The following is a 19,369-nucleotide window of genomic DNA, read 5'->3' as shown; positions in this document are numbered from 1 at the left end:
CAGGATCTTTGAGCTTCCAGACCCTTCTCCTCCAAGCTGGTCGTCTCCTGGGCAACCACTTGACCCTAATCCTGAAGTCACTAACTACTAGTCTATGTTGTGGAGTACATTCTTCGCCTGGGAAGGTTTTGGCATTTATAAGCAGCCATCTTTCCCTGTTCCTGGCGAGGATGTTGTCAATTTGGCTAGTGTGTCTGCCAGAACGGTAGGTGACTAGGTGACTGGCAGGTTTCCTGAAGTTAGTATTGCAGACTATAGGGTCATGTGCATCACAGAATTCCAGCAGCCTGGTTCCCTCCTCATTGCGGGAACCAAAACCATAGCCTCCATGTACGCCATGGAAGCCCCCTGAATGTTGTCCAACATGATCATCGAAGTCACCAGCCACAAAGAGTAGGCCCCTGTCATTTGTCGACGAGGTAATCTGTAAGAGAGTGTCATAAAATCGGTCTTTCTGTCCGTCGGGTAGCCCGGGCTGAGGGGCATAGGCCGAGATAATGGTTGCTAACCCATGGTGAAGGACTAATCTAATCTTAAGTATTCTATCGCATACTCTAGCTACCTCGATTATCTTATCCACCCATTTCTCTGCAAGAAGTATACCCACGCTCCCGACCCCGTCTGTGTTCCCTGCCCAGAAAATCTTGTACCTGTGAGGAACCTCCTCTCCACCTTACTTCTTGGAGGCAGCAGATATCGACACATCTCCTTTCAAGCATCTCAACAATCTCACCAGACCTACCTTTCAGTGTGCCGACGTTGAGAGTGCCAATCCTGAGGGTGTGGGAGGTATGGGCCCGTGGAAACCTCTTACCTACTTGACAATTGCATTTCTAGCTCTGTCTTCAAGGAAGCTTTACTTCTTGGACTCACGTTTTTGTGCGCAACAATGTTGTTAAACTTCCGTTAACAGCACTGTATGCAAGTCCTTTCCATTTTCTTTCACACATGGATAAATTTTTCATTATAGACCTTAATGGTCATAAAGACACTATATCAGTGAATAGACTAAAAAAAACCTTCATAGAGAAGACTGTCCCTGTTCCCACTGCAGATGACACACACACAGCATTACAAACACGGCCCACACACCCACCTTCACATTCCATGACTACCATTGGGATCAATCAAGTACCAGACAAGGATTCTGGATTATTTTTCCATGTTTTTTACTTAATTTTTGAGAATGGTCAGGTTCATTTTTAGCATTCTCATTTGTGAGTTTATTTCAGATATTCTTGTTTTAAAAATCATCTCTGGCTAATCATTGAGAGGACATTGGTGTTTCCTTGGCAGAGGTTTGTGCTCTCTGAGTGCTCTTGTTGTTATTATTGTCAAACTGGCAGGACCTTTACCATGTTAGACATCATTTCTTCTAGTTTTTTACATTCTGAATTCAAATTCGATCAAAGTTGATTTTGCTTTTCATCCTTTCAGGGTTGATAACAAAGTACCAGCCAAGTACTGGGTTTGATGAAATCAACTAACCCACTCTCCAGAAGTTATTAGCCTGGTACCAAAATTAGAAACAACAATATAGCAGAATTGCTAGAGCATTAGAAAAATATTTTTGGCATTAGATCCGACCCACTACATTCTAAATTCAAATCACATTACAGTCAACTTTGCCTTTCATCGTTTTGGGGTACTTATTTTAATAAATACCGATCAAATACTCGGGGTCAATCTAATTGATCAATTCTCTTCCCCTCAAAATTACTAACTGTGCTAAAATTAGTGCTTATGGCAGAAAGATGGCAGAATTGTTAGAGTGCCAGACAAAATGGCTTTTGAAGTTCTGAGCTCAAACCATGCCATGGCCAATTTGCTTTTCATAATTTTTAAGGTCTATTAAATAAAGTACCAGTCAAATACTTGCCTTTCACTCTCAAAACTGCTGCCAATATTATTATTGTTGCTGTTATTATTTGTCATTTTATGTCTTAGTCAGAAGAGGAAATGCAGTGTCCATAACATTTTTGCAGGATTTACAAGAATGTTTCCAATAAGGGGAAAATCTTGATATTAACAAATCAAAGATCTGATCTCTATGCTAACATCAGATTGAGCTCTACTAAAGGCATATCCAAGAGACAGGTGAATTGAATTAAGTGATGGATTAAGTTCATCACCCCAATAACAGGTAGTCCATCTGGTGAACTTTGGCATAGTCTTTGCCTACACCAGAGGTTCTCAACCATTTTTTATCTATGGACCCCTTTGTTTATCATTTTATTCTGGTGGATCTCCATAGCCATTTGATGTTTAAAAGTTAATTTTATAGATACTTCTTTCAAAATTTGTATTTTGCTATTCACACACTCAGTTGTACAAGTTGAACTATGTAAAATGTTAGTCATTTCTTGCAATACATACATATAAATCAAAACTTTTCATGGACCCTTAAAATACTACTGTGGATCGCCAATTTACTATTTTGCTAGTGTGAACCCCACAAAATTTTAAATGGACCCCCTAGGGTCATATGAACCTCTATTAAGAACCACTGGTCAACACAATTTCATTCACAAGGGCCTAGGAAGACCTAATAAAAATACACTGTAATAGATGATACTTGTCCAAGGTACCACACAATGAGACTAAACTCAGATTCATGAGTTTGTGAAGCAAATTATTTAACCACAAACCTACACCTATGTGTAGATTCAGGTCATTTCTAACAAAAGAGACCCATAGAACAAGTACAATCCACAGATTCAATATTTCAAATATATTCAGCATGCAACTATTCAAGACCATACACAGTGCACTGTAATACTTTAATTGAGTTGTGTAGCCCTTGGTTAGTCAACTCAGCTCAAGTAAAAAAAGTGGTGGTTAGTTGCAGAGAGCACAAGCATAGTCATGATTACAAACTGAAGCATCACAGTGGGCAGAATCTGGAGTGGAAGTGTGCAACAATGTTAAGTAGACCTAAAGTAAAAACATCAAGCAGACCAAGAACACACAGGTCAAGAAGAAATAGAATACACCACACAAATTTTACAAACAAATGAAGCACACACAGAGGTAGTTAGCTAAGTGAATTAATGTAACACACATTGTCATATCTACACCTCTTTGATGAAGGAGGTGATGATAATGAGGAGGATGATCTCTTGTCTTGTGTCATGTATGTAAAAAAATTATTTTTGTAAAAATCAATTAACTTAACCTCAGTTTATTACTAGTACCACTCTCTCCACCAACCTGATCAAAACATTTGATGTGAAATATATAAATTACTACTGCTGATGATAGTGATGATAACAGTGGAGATGATGGTGATGACACTGATAATGATAACAAAGACAAGAATCTATATATTAATACACTAAGGCCAAATACATTATGTAGCCATATAGTTAGTTGAAGGGAGAGGTGAAGAGCAAGAGTAAAAGAGGAAGAGAGTTAATGGAAGCGAAAAATGAATAGAAAGAGAGAGAGAGAGAAATGATAACAATGTGAAGAGGAGAATTACATGTTTGTTGAAGTTAGAGGTAAAGAAAAAAAAGAGAGTGAAATATGAAGTGTTCAGCAGGGGGAAATTTTAAACATCATATATCATTGTGACTGACAAAAGAATAACATTTTAACATTCAATTTTTGATATTTTCTATCTGTCAATCTATTTAGCTATCTATCTATATTGACAATTACATCAGTGGGTGGACAATGGAAAGAAAGCATATATTAGATATAATAATAAAACGATGAAAGTAAACAAAGTTTGTTTTAGAAGCACTGAGATGTATTGAAAGATACAGAAATAATTTTTTTTTTTATTCTCAAATGCGTGATAATGCTAATAAATAACGTGATCAGGATAAATTATCCATACATTGCAGAAAAATACGTTACCGGCCAGTCATGAAACTCGAACTCACATCCCTGTGATTATGTGTCGAGTGCTTTACCATTAAGCTAAACTACCCAGTAACGAATTCTTCAGCAATTTTAGAACTTATAAATTTAGTTTCATAAGACGCTCACGTAAAATTCAACTTATGATGAAAGTAGACAAACACAATATTTATTAGCATTATCATGCGTTTGAGAATAAAAAATAATAATTTCTGTATCTTTCAATACATCTCAATGCTTCTAAAATAAACTTTGTTTGTTTACTTTCATCGTAAGTTGAATTTAACGTTAGCGTTGTATGAAGCTAAATTTATAAGTTCTAAAATTGCAGAAGAATTAGTTACTGGGCAGTTTAGCTTAATGGTAAAGCACTTGACGCGTAATCACAGGGATGTAAGTTCGAGTCTCATGGCTGGCCTGTAACGTATTTTTCTGCAATGTATGGATAATTTATCCTGATCACGCTATTTATTAGCATTATCACGTGTTTGAGAATAAAAAAAAAAAAATTTCTGTAATAATAAACTTATAAATAGAAAATAGATTTTTCAATGAAAGCAAAATAACTTAGCAAAATAGTCTTGGTTGGCAAACAACTTTGACTGAGCTTTGTTACTAAAAACTGTGGTGGTGGTGGTGGTGGTGGTGGAGATGAGTGAATAGTGAAAAAGAAGTAGTAAGTGCAATTATTTATCGTCTGCTCACTTGAAAATTGATATTTGTTTTTAAAATATGAATGATAATGTAAGCTAAACAAAAGAAAGAATGAGAGGGCATAGGCAACAATGTAAAGAGAAGCAGAGAAGTGAATCACTAGAAGAAGCATGAGGACTGCAGCGTAAAAGGGAAAATATGAACAAAGAGAATATAGTGAGCATTTACAACAGACAAGAGAATGTCTGATAAAATAGAAAATGAAAATGAGAATGTCAAAAAATTTGTAAACATATGATTGAAAGTTACATCATTGGTGACATGAATATCCTCTGTAATCATTGTGAAACTCTTAGATTTATAAATGAACCTTTCAACTCTTGAGAGAATGAGAAAGTCATGCTCCATCAATTACAACCTTATCCAGAACTGAAAGGTTTTTTAAAATTAAATTAATGCAGAATATACAATTTCAAAAGAAACACTAATTTTTATGGTTCTATATAAACTTCCAACTATCTAAATAAATTCCACAGATACTGCTAGTAATAATGATAATTATGAAAATAACAATAAAGATGAAGATGATGATGATAATGTTAACATGGATTATGACAATGAAAACAATAATGCTGAAACTTAGAGTTAAAGACAAAGAAAGGGTGTTGTAACATTCATACTTTCCTCAAAGTCACCCTTTATTGAGGTATACTACTTACTCCTTTAATTACATGAAGAGGCCATGTTTTGAGAGGAACATCCTGCAAGAACAAATTAATAAATGAAAAAAATGATAAGTTATAAATAAGAGAAGATGAAAATAAAAATAGAAAACATAAATAAGTATTAATTTGATAGAGAAAATGACATGTCCACATTGTGAACCCGTTGTAACTTGTAACTGTTGTATCCTTTACATGTTGGTAAATTAATAGACCCACTTTGGTAATCGCAGCATCACTATTAGCTCTGCCAGACACAACTCTCAACACAGTCTAACACATACTGTCTGTACCATTATTATTAATTCCCTACATCTCCCTTTTTAAGTTTTTCTTAAGAAGTGACATTTTATTTAGCAATATTTTTTTTTATTCACCCCACCTCCCTTTTCTGAGGTTTTTTTTTTTGTACAATTTAATATTTTTGCTCTTGGCATCTATTTTCAGGAACTCTGTGTTTTCATTTCCTCTCACTTGTACATCTGGGTTCAATCACCTGCAGTGCCTCATCAATGTTTTTGGTAAAAAAAGATAAAGTTTGCTCAATGTATATCCCCATTATGCAAATTACCTACAACACTACTGGAGTAATGGAATACAAAGTGACAGAGTGCAAAGTAGCAGGATTGAGTAAATAGAAAATTGAAAGGTTGGTCTGAATAGTGGAGGTCATGCTCTCTCTTACATATGCTCATACACACTCAATTGTTTACATATAAACACAAGAGAGAAGAGAGGATGGAAAGAGATAACTCTGAAGCAATGTGGATGCAATGGCAAGGGTAACAACAGCAACAATACCAATCACAACAATAACAACAATGACAATAATAATAAGAATTTCAAGTAAAGTACTTACAGCCACTGTCATACATCAGAGGTAAAGGGTGTTATTGCTCATTTCCTGTGACAAGTTTATAATGAAGGCTTCAAATAACCAACTCTTAAGAAGACAGACAAACCAGGTGTGTGTAAAAATTTCCATAGTCTGTAGTGAGCAACTCACAGTGTACCTGCTCCCCTCACAACTTTTCATTTGTATATGCCCACCATCAATTGCATAGTTACCTATTCACACCCGTGCATACAATGCTAGTCCTAAACATCAATACACTCATACTCAAATTCCCTCCTTACTATTATACCATATGGTAACTAAACTTCTTAAGTTGCTACTACTACTCTTCTATTCTGCCCATGCACATACCCACAGTAGCAAAGAAGCATATAAGTTTGAATTCACATAAACAATGGTAGAATATTCAAGTATTTTATGTAAGTTCAGTGGATCCAGTAAGTTAATTGGCCTACTGAATCTGAAGTTGTAGGAGATGCAAAATGCATTCTGCAGAAGGGTGGATATTACATATGTCTGTTATCTCAAAGTTAGAAAGTTTGATTTAAAAGAGATTTGGTTGCTACTTCTCGGAGGTCAATTGACCTCACTGACTTGAGGAACACATTTTACAATGCTATGTAAAACATAACGGAGGAAATTATGTAAAAGTATCAAAGCAAGACAATTTACCAAAGATGGCCCATCACAGTGTTTCTTCATCAGGTTCAACCAAATAAGTCGATGATTGACCAATTCTGGTTGTTTTTCATTGTATTTTTCAATATACTCATTGTATAAGTGGACAGTCTGCAGTAAAAATAAAAAAAGAAATATATAAGTGTGACATACATTGGTTTCAAATTTTGGCACAAAGCCAGCAAGCTCAGGGGAGGAGGTAAGTCAATTACATTGACCCAGCTTTCAACTGGTACTTATTTTATTGAGCCTAGAAGAATGAAATGCTAAGTCAACTTTGGCAGAATTTGAATGCAGAATGTAAAGAGAAACAAAATGCCACTAAGCATTTCACCCAGCATACTAACAATTCTGTCAGCTTTCCACCTAAATGTGACATGTATTGCTTTGGCTAAACATTAACATATCTTTAGTTATATCATCATCATTTAACATCCACTTTTCCATTCTTGCAGGACAGAGACAAGATTTGTTGATGTAGATTTTCTACAACTAGATGTCCTCCCTGTCCACATTCCTCACCTGTTTCCAAGCAAGGTAATATTTCCATGACCAGACATGTTTTTTATGAAAGCCTAGAAGCAAACAACATCACTTGTATGACAATGATGCTCATTTACAACCACTATCTGGACAAAAGTTTCACACAAGCATGCATACATATATATACATGTGACAGGCTTCTTTCAGTTTCCATCTACCAAATCCACTCACAAGATTTTGGTCAGCCAAGGTGTTGTGCAGTGGGACAAATCTCAAGACGATATAATTGAGAATCAAGCTTCTTAATCACACAACCACACCTGTTATAATTTGTTGAACAGAAAAAAGGTAAAGAAGACATGGGCACAGGAGTAGTGAGGGATGATCTCAGGATGCTGAGCCCTACAGAGGGAGTGCTGAAGCAGCTTCATGCAGCATGGAAAATTTGAATGTATCACTAATACTGGAGATGGAACAGAAAAAAAAAAAAGAAAAGAAAAAAGCATAAAAAGTAAGAAAATGAAAAATATGTGGAAATAAATAGGTTTTACCTTTTTGGAAACTAAAGAGTTGATTTTATCTTCAATAAGAAAGCGATAGTAAACTTTGTTGCCCATACGTAACCAGAGGAAATTGAGGCTAGGGCTGAATGCTTCTGAATCACTAGCCAAACGCTGAGCTTCCTGCAGAAATAAACATCACATTATATGGAAATATATATATATATACTATGGTTATGACTTTTTCACAACCTAATAACCCTATACTGTAATTCAATGAATAATTTCATAAAAGTCAGGAAACTAACATTTATTTTGCTTCATTTGAAAAAATGTTACCCCCAACTTAAGAAATCGATCACCACTTCTGGTCCAAATCATGCAAAATTCTAGCAGGGTTCATGACATCTGCTCAAGTGTTTACCAAACTTGGTGTGCTGACTCAATGCAATGCAGAAATAGTATATCTGAAATTTCACCTTTCTAGTTGAAGTAGTTTCGGAGTTATGGACTTTTAAAAGTGTAACAAACTCATAAGAGGCGGAGAGAGAACGTAAGTTCGTTTGCCCGAACATGAGAAATTATTGATTTCTCATTGGTTAAAAATTACTGCCCATATACGAATTCTGAACTTCGTTGAAGAAGTTTTTCATGGGGTACGGTTCTAGGAAGTAGTTATAAAAACCCTAATTTTCGGCAAACTCTCCAGTGATCGTTGGGTTGCTACTAAAATCCACGGCACTCACCCTCTTGAGTATCGCCTAATATTTATGCCGTGTTCAATACTCAAATCCGACAATATTTAATTGTTGTGAACCCTTATAGCTAGAATGAAAGATTAGTTAGTATAAATCTAAGTCGTAATTCTCTACGACGAAATGACTTTATTTCTAAATGTACTATAAATGCCAAAAATGTACATAATAAATTAATGTAGAAATTTAATTCCTTTTACTTCTCATTTTTTTCAACTTGTTGAATTTATTTCTGTATATTAATGAAACAGTATTTTTTTTAAGTGTAACAGTCAAAAAAATATAATCTGTATCTTCAACATACATGTACGTATGAACGCACATTCAGCGTCTTGGTATGTATACATCATAACATTTACGCAGCCTAAACTAAGAGTTATGCTTAGTGATAAATACTTATAATTAAGTTATAAGTAACGAGATTATCATTATAGCTTTTAATTAAGAAACTATAATATTTGTTATAACTTACGATCGGAAACATTGTAAGTAGAGATATAGTATATATCTCACTATCCGACCTATTACCACAAAAGTATAATCATTAGATGGCACTAGATTCACACTTCAGTATTTTCACTACCTAAATCTTTGTAAAAGCAAGAGAGATGTGAAATAAAAGTGTATTTATACATTTTTAAAATTACTAAATTGAAATTGCACTATGCAAAGGTTCAAAACAGCTATTTTAAGACAGAGGCCACTACAAGCATTCGATACCATACAAAATTAAAAACAATACATATTTTTTTACTTTATAGGATTAATTCCAGTTTTAAATATATAGGAAAAAGGGTGCTGGATGTTAGTAAATTTTAAACATAACAAAGAATTAATATGATTTGTTAGATAAAATAAATCGAAGCTGAAGTTTCTCCTTTTTACAAACATCATAAAGATCTTGAAGGCACCTGATTGCTCATTCTGCACTCTAATTTCTTCTGGGAATTTTGATGGTTCTCAACTTCAAAAGTTTTTTACAGAGTTCAATGCTTTTCTATGAACTTGCAGACTCTCACATAACTTCTGATAATCATGTGCATTAAACATTTGGTCAGTAAACCAAAAATTTGCCTAGCTGTAAATGATGAATCAACAAACATTGAGAAGCAAAACTCTTTTCTCTGGTAAAAGAATAAATGCCAAAAAAGCTAGTATTGCTCGAGAATTCTCTCTTGTATTACTTAAGTTGGGTATTTTTTGAAACTTTACAGTAGGAAATTTTCCAATTTCTTCAAAGAAACGTAAAACACTGGTCAAATGAAATAGAAATTTTATGTCATCTCACCATCCTGCTGATTCAGTAAAATTTTTTTCACCATTGTTGAAATTAGCCAGGAGTTTCTTGTAATTACTTAGAAGCTCTGGGATGAATGCATATTCAATATTGGGAGATGACTTTTTTCTCGAAGTTTGTTATCCATTACAACATGAAGAACTCTATCAAGGATATAATACTGACAACCAATAAATTGCAGTTCTTTCAAACCTTATTGAGCAAAGTCTTTGCAACTGAATGACAATGCCATTTCTTTTCCCAATATTCACACTCATTGTATCAGCAACAATCATCTTTACACAGTTCCATAAATTGAATTCATCTAAATCAGCTGTTATTCCTTTCACAATAGTATCGGTTTTTCCCTTTGGTAATTGGAGTGCTTCTGACTTAACTTCTCTCTGTTCATTCTTTAAAACTAGCACTTGGTATACTTGATAATTAATATGTTTACCATCAACATGCAATGAACAGTTTTCTAAATGTACTGTTTTCTCCATTTTCCTTTTCAGTTTAACAGTTTCTTTGATAGTCGATCTGAAAATACCAGATTGGGAAGAAGTCTCGACATTGATTCCATCTTGAGATAATTGTTGACAAACTGTTGTTGCTTTTAGGGTTGATAGCTTGGAAGATATTACTAACTTGGTTGCAGTTCCAGTTTTGCTATACTTCCTCCTTGTTTGCACGGATTCTTCATCTGATTTTTCAGACTCTTGATATTCACTTTCAGTCTCTGCCTCAAATGTTGACAATGACACTGGAGTTGCTCTGGTTAAAGTTGGCATTAAGGATACTTTTCTGCTTTTGGATGGGTGGATAGTTTTGGAATTGGCTGCCTTACCAGTTGCATACCCAACCTGTCCCTTGCTTTCAATTTGAAGATAATATAACCTTCTATCGTCACTGCACAGCCATTTCTTTTGTGATGTCAAAAATTCTTTTCAATAAATTGTATTTTCCTTTTTACATATTTATTGTAGGTATTCAGCACTTTTTCTACTTTGCTTGTACATTTTGAATTGATAAATATGGGAAACTTAATTTCTTTTGCCATAAAAAAGTTACTTATTTCAAAATTTCCTTTATTATTTCTTTCACTCTTTTGATGGTACCTCCAAGGAACAGATAGCAATCAACAATTTGAAGTTTCATTGGTATCCTGCAGTTGCTTTCCTAAGAATGCTCTTCCAGAGGAACAGGTGTTCTTTTCCTATGTGAGTCTTGAAATTGCACAAGATTCTTCGTCCAGATTTTTTTGTTTCTTTGAGTGACACAAGCACTCCTCTTATGAGACATTATTTTAGATACTCCAGTTGGATAAGCCTATTATTCTGAAAAACAGTTAATGTAGTCAGAGCTTTTAGCGTCACAGAAATAAAAAGGAGAGGAAGAGGATATCTCCTAAAGCAGGGCCTAAGTGGTAACAAATTAAAAACTCTATAACTCCTAAAGTACTGAAACTTGAAATTTGAGATAGACTGCTTCTGCATTGCATTAAGTCAGCACACCAAGTTTGGTAAAAACTTGAGTAAGCATTATGAACCTCCACAGCCCTAGAATTTGGCATGATTTGGGTCAAAAGTGATGTTAGATTCCTTCAGTTAGGGGTGACGTTTTTCTAAAAAAACTTAAAATAAAAATTATTTTCCCTCCTTATATGAAATTGTTCATCGACTTTCAATACAGGAATTTGCTTACTTCCAAGGCAGTCAAAAGGTCATAGCCCTATATATATATATATATATATATATATATATATATATATATATATATAAAGTGAAGTATATTTGCCATTTAAATGTGGCTGACCCCTAAGGGTGGATGTTACTGTTGCTTTTAGCCCCAGGAGAACATCTCCTCCAGCTGGCTTATCGACACACATCTGTGTCCTGTCTATTTTTGACAAGGGAAGTTATCCCTCCCATCTTGGTCTGCGATACGTACGGACCCGAGTTTCAGGGTTATTTCCCTTCTTCAGCGTACGATAATCGCCGACCTTCGATGAGAAGGACAATCCCTTGGCAAAATATAAGTCTTTTTCCAGTGAAGTTATTCACTGATATTGAAAAAGTGAAAACAAGCAATGTTAAATCTCTGAACGAGGTATTAACAGTAACTGCACGATAAAGTGAAGTATATTTGCCATTTAAATGTGGCTGACCCAAATATACTTCACTTTATCGTGCAGTTACTGTTAATACCTCGTTCAGAGATTTAACATTGCTTGTTTTCACTTTTTCGATATCAGTGAATAACTTCACTGGAAAAAGACTTATATTTTGCCAAGGGATTGTCCTTCTCATCGAAGGTCGGCGATTATCGTACACTGAAGAAGGGAAATAACCCTGAAACTCGGGTCCGTACGTATCGCAGACCAAGATAGGAGGGATAACTTCCCTTGGCAAAAATAGACAGGACACAGATGTGTGTCGATAAGCCAGCTGGAGGAGATGTTCTCCTGGGGCTAAAAGCAACAGTAACATCCACCCTTAGGGGTCAGCCACATTTAAATGGCAAATATACTTCACTTTATCATGCAGTTACTGTTAATACCTCGTTCAGAGATTTAACATTGCTTGTTTTCACTTTTTCGATATCAGTGAATAACTTCACTGGAAAAAAACTTATATTTTGCCAAGGGATTGTCCTTCTCATCGAAGGTCGGCGATTATCGTACGCTGAAGAAGGGAAATAACCCTGAAACTCGGGTCCGTACGTATCGCAGACCAAGATGGGAGGGATAACTTCCCTTGGCAAAAATAGACAGGACACAGATGTGTGTCGATAAGCCAGCTGGAGGAGATGTTCTCCTGGGGCTAAAAGCAACAGTAACATCCACCCTTAGGGGTCAGCCACATTTAAATGGCAAATATACTTCACTTTATCATGCAGTTACTGTTAATACCTCGTTCAGAGATTTAACATTGCTTATATATATATAGTTTTAGGGAAAAGAACCATGCACATTTATGAATTTGTTTTGCAAGATTCCTGATGTGAAATGAACTAGGCAGAGTAGGAGGGTACACATAGATGGAAAGGATCACTAAAGAGGTCACAGATGTGTGACAGAAGATTTCCAGACAATGAACATAAGATAAAATAATAATAATAATAAATGAGTGGAGAATGAATATATAGTGTGTATTTATTTGACAAAAAAAATTTTTTTAATGACTATCTTAAAATATAACAATATATATAATTCTGTGTACATGTATGGGTGTCTGCAGTTAGGTTAGCTGAGTTAGAGGTTAAAATAATCATCTAAGGGATAGAAGTATCCATTATACTACTGGTATATTACCGATGTTTAACCATGGGCATACATATTCAAGCATATTATGCTTATAAATTATAGGTAAAGACAAGGATAAACGTGAGTTTATGAAGAATCAAATGTTGGAGGGCTGAAGGGGTTAGGGAGAGTCTAGGAGTATATGCATTTGAAGATGGGAGATAAGTGATGCATATATGGGGAGAGAAGGTGAATATACGAGGAGGTACCCAAAAGTAACCAGAAACATTCTCTGTGGTCGATTTGTTCGACCAACGGCAATGCTCCAACATGGCCGCAGTCACATGACTGAAACAAATAAAACAAGTAAAAAAACTATGCCATCTTAATCCCGAGATGGTTAGTGAGAGCTGTGCGAGCCATGTACAGAGACGCTGTTAGTAAGGTGAGTACAGTGAAGAACTCTGGGTAGAGGTAGGGGTCCACCAAGATTCTGTCCTCAGCCCCCTCCTATTTATCATAGTCCTCCAGGCTATAACAGAGGAATTCAAGACAGGATGCCCCTGGGAGCTCCTCTATGCTGATGACCTTGCACTAATTGCTGAGTCACTATCAGAACTAGAAGAGAAGTTTAAGGTGTGGAAGCAAGGACTAGAATCGAAGGGCCTTAGAATCAACCTAGCTAAAACCAAAGTCCTAATAAGTAGGAAGGTAGAAAAATCACAAACACCTTCAGGTAGATGGCCCTGCTCGATCTGTAGAAAAGGTGTAGGTAGAAACTCTATAAGATGCAACCAATGCAAGCTATGGACACATAAGAGGTGCAGCAATATCAAACGAAGGTTAACTAGGAAGTTAGTTTTTGTATGCAGCAGATGTGCTGGAGCTATAAACACTGTAAATGTGGAGAAAACAACTTTTGCCACATTCCAGGGAGAAAAACTAGAAGTGGTTGATAGCTTCTGATACCTAGGTGACCAAGTTAGTAGTGGGGGAGGGTGCGCTGAAAATGTAGCTGCTAGAATAAGAATAGCCTGGGCAAAGTTCAGAGAGCTCTTACCTCTGCTGGTGACAAAGGGCCTCTCGCTCAGAGTGAAAGGCAGACTGTATGATGTATGTGTACGGACAGCCATACTTCATGGCAGTGAAACATGGGCCATGACTGCTGAAGACATGCGTAGGCTCGCAAGGAATGAAACCAGTATGCTCCGATGGATGTGTAATGTCAGTGTGCATACTAGACAGAGTGTAAGTACCTTGAGAGAAAAGTTGAACCTAAGAAGCATCATTAATCACATTATTTTATACTACCCTCATGCATATATATGTGTGTGTGTGTATACTTGTGTATGTGTGTGTGTGTATATATATATACGAATGAAAGCATTAATATGCAATGCCAATACACAACCAATTGATTGATTAATTATTAAATTGAGTAACTGATTAATCGATTGATTGATTAGCTAATTGGCTGATTAGTTTTACTATCTTCTTCTTATTATTATTTGTTAGGTAGTATGATTTCTTGTTTGTATTTGTCAGCTTCCTTAAATACTGAAAACAGTTTTTTGTTTTGCTCGTGTTTTGTGGCTATTTGTATTAGCTTTCCTTGCTTCTGAAGTAGGTATTTTTGCAGTCCTATGGTGGTTATTTTATAATAGTTTTCCAGCTGTATGAGGCCTCTACCACCTTCTATACGTTGTATATATAGCCTTTCTATGTCAGATTTTGGGTGGTGCGTCCTAGATCCTGTCATTATTTTTACTTGTTTTCCTGTCTATTTCGGTTAGTTCATTTAGTGTCCAGTTAAGGATATTGTAGCTGTAACTTATTACTGGGACGGCTAAAATGTTAATACCTATTATCTTGTTTTTAGCATTGAGCTCTGTTTTCAGTATTGATCTAACTTGTCTATAGTATTCTTTCTTTATTATCTCTTTCATTTGTGTGTGCTGTATCCTATCTAGTTCATTGATTCCTAAATATTTGTATGTCTGGTTTTATCTAGTGTGATGTTGCTACTCTTAACTAGTTTTCCTATTTTCAGGGTTGCTTTGGCACATTTTTCTAATCCAAATTTCATATCTATCTCTTTGGTAAATCCATATACTCTCTGTAGTAGTGTTTCCAGCTGTTTATCATTCGTAGCGTATAGTTTTAGGTCATCCATATAGAAGAGGCGGCTGATTGTTTTGCCGTAACATTTGTATCCACATCCAGTTCTGTTTAGCATGTCAGATAAAGGTGTCAGTACCAAGCAGAACAGGAGTGGAGAGAGCGTATCTCCCTGGAATATTCCTCTTCTAGTGGGGATGGCTTTGGTTTTCACAAGTCCCTCTTTTGTTTGGAGCTGTAGCACTGTCTACCATTTATTCATAGAGTATCTTTTGTATTTTATAATTATTGGTGCTACCCTCTTTATGGCTAGTGTTTCGAGGATCCACGTGTGGGGAACACTGTCAAAAGCCTTTCGGTAGTCGATCCAGGCCATACTGAAGCCTTTCTTCTTTCTGCGGCTGTCTTCAGTTATGGCTTTATTGATCATTAATTGATCTTTACAGCCGTATGAGCCCTTGCAGCATCACTTCTGCTCTTCTGGAAACAGGTGGTTATCTTCCAGGTGCTTATTCAATCTCTGTGATATTATTGCAGTAAAGGCTTTGTAGATTATAGGGAGACAGGTTATAGGTCTGTAGTTTTGTGGTTTTGCCATTTCCGTGGATTTGGGAATTAGGATAATTTTCCCTTTCGTGAACCATTCAGGCATTGTCTCTGGCTCTGCTAGTATGTCGTTAAAGTTTTGAGCCAGCTTTTTGTGTATTCCTGTCAGATATTTTAACCAGAAGTTGGGGATCTTGTCGTGCCCAGGTGCCTTCCAGTTGCTTAGTCTTTGCAGTGCCTGGGTGACCTCTTCAGTTGTTATAGGGGTCCAGAGTTGCTCAGGTGCTAAGTTTGTTGTTTTAATAGTCCTTTTCTGAGGTTGTTGCTTCACCGACCATATTTCTTTCCAAAATTCTTCCACTTCTTCTGCTGTTGGTGCTGCAGTAATGTCTATTTTATTTTTGTCAAGTTCTTGGTAGAATTTTTGGGGGTTGGAGTTGAACTGTTTGTTTTGTTCAAATAAACTTTGGCGTTTCTCATACCGGCAGATCCTTTGTGCTTTGGCAAGGATATCTTGCTTTAGCTTTTCTTTTACTTCAGGTAAATCTTTTTCTGTAATGTTGTATTTGCACAGTATTTTTGTTTTATTCTTGCTACTTAGTAGTGTTGATTGTCTACTAACTTCATTAAGAATCTACAGATCTTTTCTCTTTTTTTAAATTTTTTTTTTGGATATTATTTATCCGCAGGGTTTGTTTGGGTGGTGGAACTCCTGTTTGGATGGGTTTGAGGGAGTATCCTGCTTCTTTTGTGGCCACAGTTGCTGCTGCATACATTATGTCATTTAGCTTGGTGATATTACCATTTGTTTCTGTGGTTATTAGTTCTGTGACGGCCAGGTTTATACTATTTATTATTGATGTTGTTTTATTGTCTATTTTGATTTTTGGGAGATATAATCTGTGGTCTATTCTGAGATCTGTGGTTTTTAGTTCTTTGATTATTCTCATTTTTATAGTATCATAATCATTAGGTTCCCCTTCACTGTTTCCAGGTTTTAGATTTGTTTCGCCTTCCTTCTCATTCATATGTTTGTCTGTGGTGTTCTGGATTGGTGCTTTTTCTGCATTATTATACATCCCTACGGTCTGGGTTTGTTGTTTTTTGTTTACTTCGTTTTTGTTGGGAATGTTACGTTTGTCTTTGTGTTTTACTATCTCAGTGTTTATATTATTATTTGGCATTGTTGTGTGGCTACTATCTACATTTTCCTGATGTATTTTTCCTTTTAATTGTTCTATTTCTATTTCTGATATTTTTTTTTTTGCTTTGAGATTTATTCTTGCTCAATGTTAAGAGCAAGAATAAATCCTGGACAGTATTTTTCAAACACTCTAGTAATTCAGTTAACCAATCCTTACAACAGGAATAACAATAACAATAAAAATAATTAATAACTTACTCTTAACATGATGTTCACATAGTCTTTGACAGGGAACAGTTTCAGGTAAGGATAGAGTGTCATAGAATTCTCATCTGAAGTGTTTCCAAAGTTTTTGAGGAAGAAAAGAAATAGAAAGTAAAAAAGACAATGAAACGTCAAATTTAGAAACATGAAATAATCCATTGAAACATTTCTTTATTGGTTTTAAAAACTGTTGCACCTAGAATTTTCCATGCAATGTAGTTCTCTATTATTTCTTGATCTCCATATATACTTAGAAAATGCAGTGGTCTACACCAGGAGTAGAAAATAGAACAAGATACTCAGTGTTGTGCAAGAGTACAACATCCCCTGGTGAGAATGGACTGAACCACTACATATAAATAGAAGTAGTCTGAGTAAGTGAGGTTTGTGTTAGTTCTACAGTCCGTATGTTGATAGTTCAAAGTTGGAGTTAGTGTGTTGGATTGTTGGTTCTTAAAAGATTGTTGTTACGTTACGTGTGGTTGCTGCTGTTTATTTTGATTATATTGTTATTACACTTTAGCAGTATATTCATTTATCCATAAGGATATAACACTTAGGTACCAGTATTTATGAATGGATTGAATTTTTGTGAACTCTTCATATTATTGGTTATCCAACTCCAATCATAAACAAAAGAGACAAACTTATTTCAACCACTAACACACATCAAAAATCCTCCTCTCAAATTTCAAAACAGACTCCTCTGATGGATGATGAATTAATATTGACTTTAAAGACTACCTGATTACTTACAAGCACAGCAAATAATGTTTTCCTTGTCAGTACACTGATGCATAATTAGTCAAATGGTGCTGCCTACTTGGATGACTGAGAATCACAGCAGCAGAGGGGTTAGGGTTAGGGTTAGGGTTCTATTTAGAAAATGCCAGGCTGTTCTCTATATTATCGAGTTTGAAGGATATATTTTCCAGTTTTCTTGAGATGGTGGGGAAAAGACATTTTAAAATGCTGATTTGAGATTCTCCACACTCAGCTTTCTTGGAGGTGGCTTGTCTTGAGGGCATCTCTTGCTTCTAAATTTCAACTCTGCGAAAATGTGTATGATCAGTGCTGCAATCAGTTCCACACATAGATTTTGTTATCAGCACATTACTGAGATCACAGGTTTTCACACTTATGCATACCTGAAAATGCCAGTGTTTACAGCAAGGATGCATCCAAGATGTTCTGCATCTTACTGGAAAGCATAAGTTTGGGTGGGCTATAAAGCGACTGTGTTTGGAACATTTCCTGAGAAGGAAGAGGCTATTACTATTACATGATCTCACACTATGGTGACCAATGATAGAAGGTTTGGGAACTTTTGCTCCTAACAAAGAAAACTGAAACGTAGAAGGCAGACATTCTCCAAAAACAAGAATAAAACGACGATGAGAATTTGCAAATAAGGCCGTAAGTCATTTTAATCTTGACACTGCATGCAAATTACAGTATTTGTATAGAAAGAGATAAAGGCAGTTTCTGTGAGTTTGTATTCATATGCATAAGAGGTGGTTATGTTTGACCGTTACATCACTTGGAATTGCAGCAGGAAGAGAACACGTCTAATCACTTTGGTTGCGCTGTCCAAAAGCTATAGATTTAACTATCCCACAATGCAACACCATGGCGTGCACTATCCAGCAGCCAATGGATGAGACAACTGGTTTCAAGGGAGGTAACTGTTTACATGGCTTCCCTGCAAGACTCAAAGTCGGAAATAATGAACAGTGGACAGAAAGTTAAGGGAATACAAACACTCAGAGATTGCAGAGAGGCAACAGTGGGAGAAATGTGTACAAAGTGAAAAAGAAAAAAAACATGTGTCTATGAGGTGTCCCAAATATTTCAAGCTGGAAGATCCAAACTCTCACTTGGACGGATTGATTTTCACACCAAAAGAACACAAACATTTGAACAACTGTGTTAAATGCTGGATATGTCTAATCACTTTGATTGCACCGTCCAAAAGCTATAGATTTAACTATCCCACAATGCAACACCACAACATGCACCATCCAGTGGCCAATGGATGAGACAACTGGTTTCAAAGGAGGTAACTGTCTATAGAGGCTATCCAGCGCTGCCATATTTCACTGGCATTGAAATTGTCAAGCAAAAATAGTTTACCTGAAGCTGACACACCTGAGAGTGTGGATTCAACATCTTAGTAAAACTCATTCCTAATCTCACCAGAATGGGTCATGGTGGGAACATATGCACTGATAAATTTATTCCTCTTTTCAAGTAAAATTCTCAGGA

The 19,369-nt window shown here is 35.9% G+C and overlaps 1 protein-coding gene across 1 annotated transcript in view; it reads right to left on the bottom strand.

Moving 5' to 3' along the window:
• The window catches only part of LOC106880721 (DNA-directed RNA polymerase, mitochondrial), a 272,154-nt gene that overhangs the window by 176,298 nt on the left and 76,487 nt on the right, over positions 1 to 19,369 (bottom strand). The window contains exons 8-11 of the mRNA XM_089341545.1: positions 17,099 to 17,273; positions 7,809 to 7,940; positions 6,769 to 6,885; positions 5,238 to 5,279 (exon numbers count right to left, since the gene is read on the bottom strand). Coding sequence (XP_089197671.1) covers positions 5,238 to 5,279; positions 6,769 to 6,885; positions 7,809 to 7,940; positions 17,099 to 17,273 — 466 coding nt within the window. The remainder of the gene's footprint in view (positions 1 to 5,237; positions 5,280 to 6,768; positions 6,886 to 7,808; positions 7,941 to 17,098; positions 17,274 to 19,369) is intronic.

Source organism: Octopus bimaculoides, chromosome 24 (assembly GCF_046866305.1).
Source record: "Octopus bimaculoides isolate indiv1 chromosome 24, ASM4686630v1, whole genome shotgun sequence".
Taxonomy (NCBI): domain Eukaryota; kingdom Metazoa; phylum Mollusca; class Cephalopoda; order Octopoda; family Octopodidae; genus Octopus; species Octopus bimaculoides.
The sequence above is the reverse complement of the archived record's forward strand: the minus strand, read 5'-3'. Positions and strand labels throughout refer to the sequence as shown.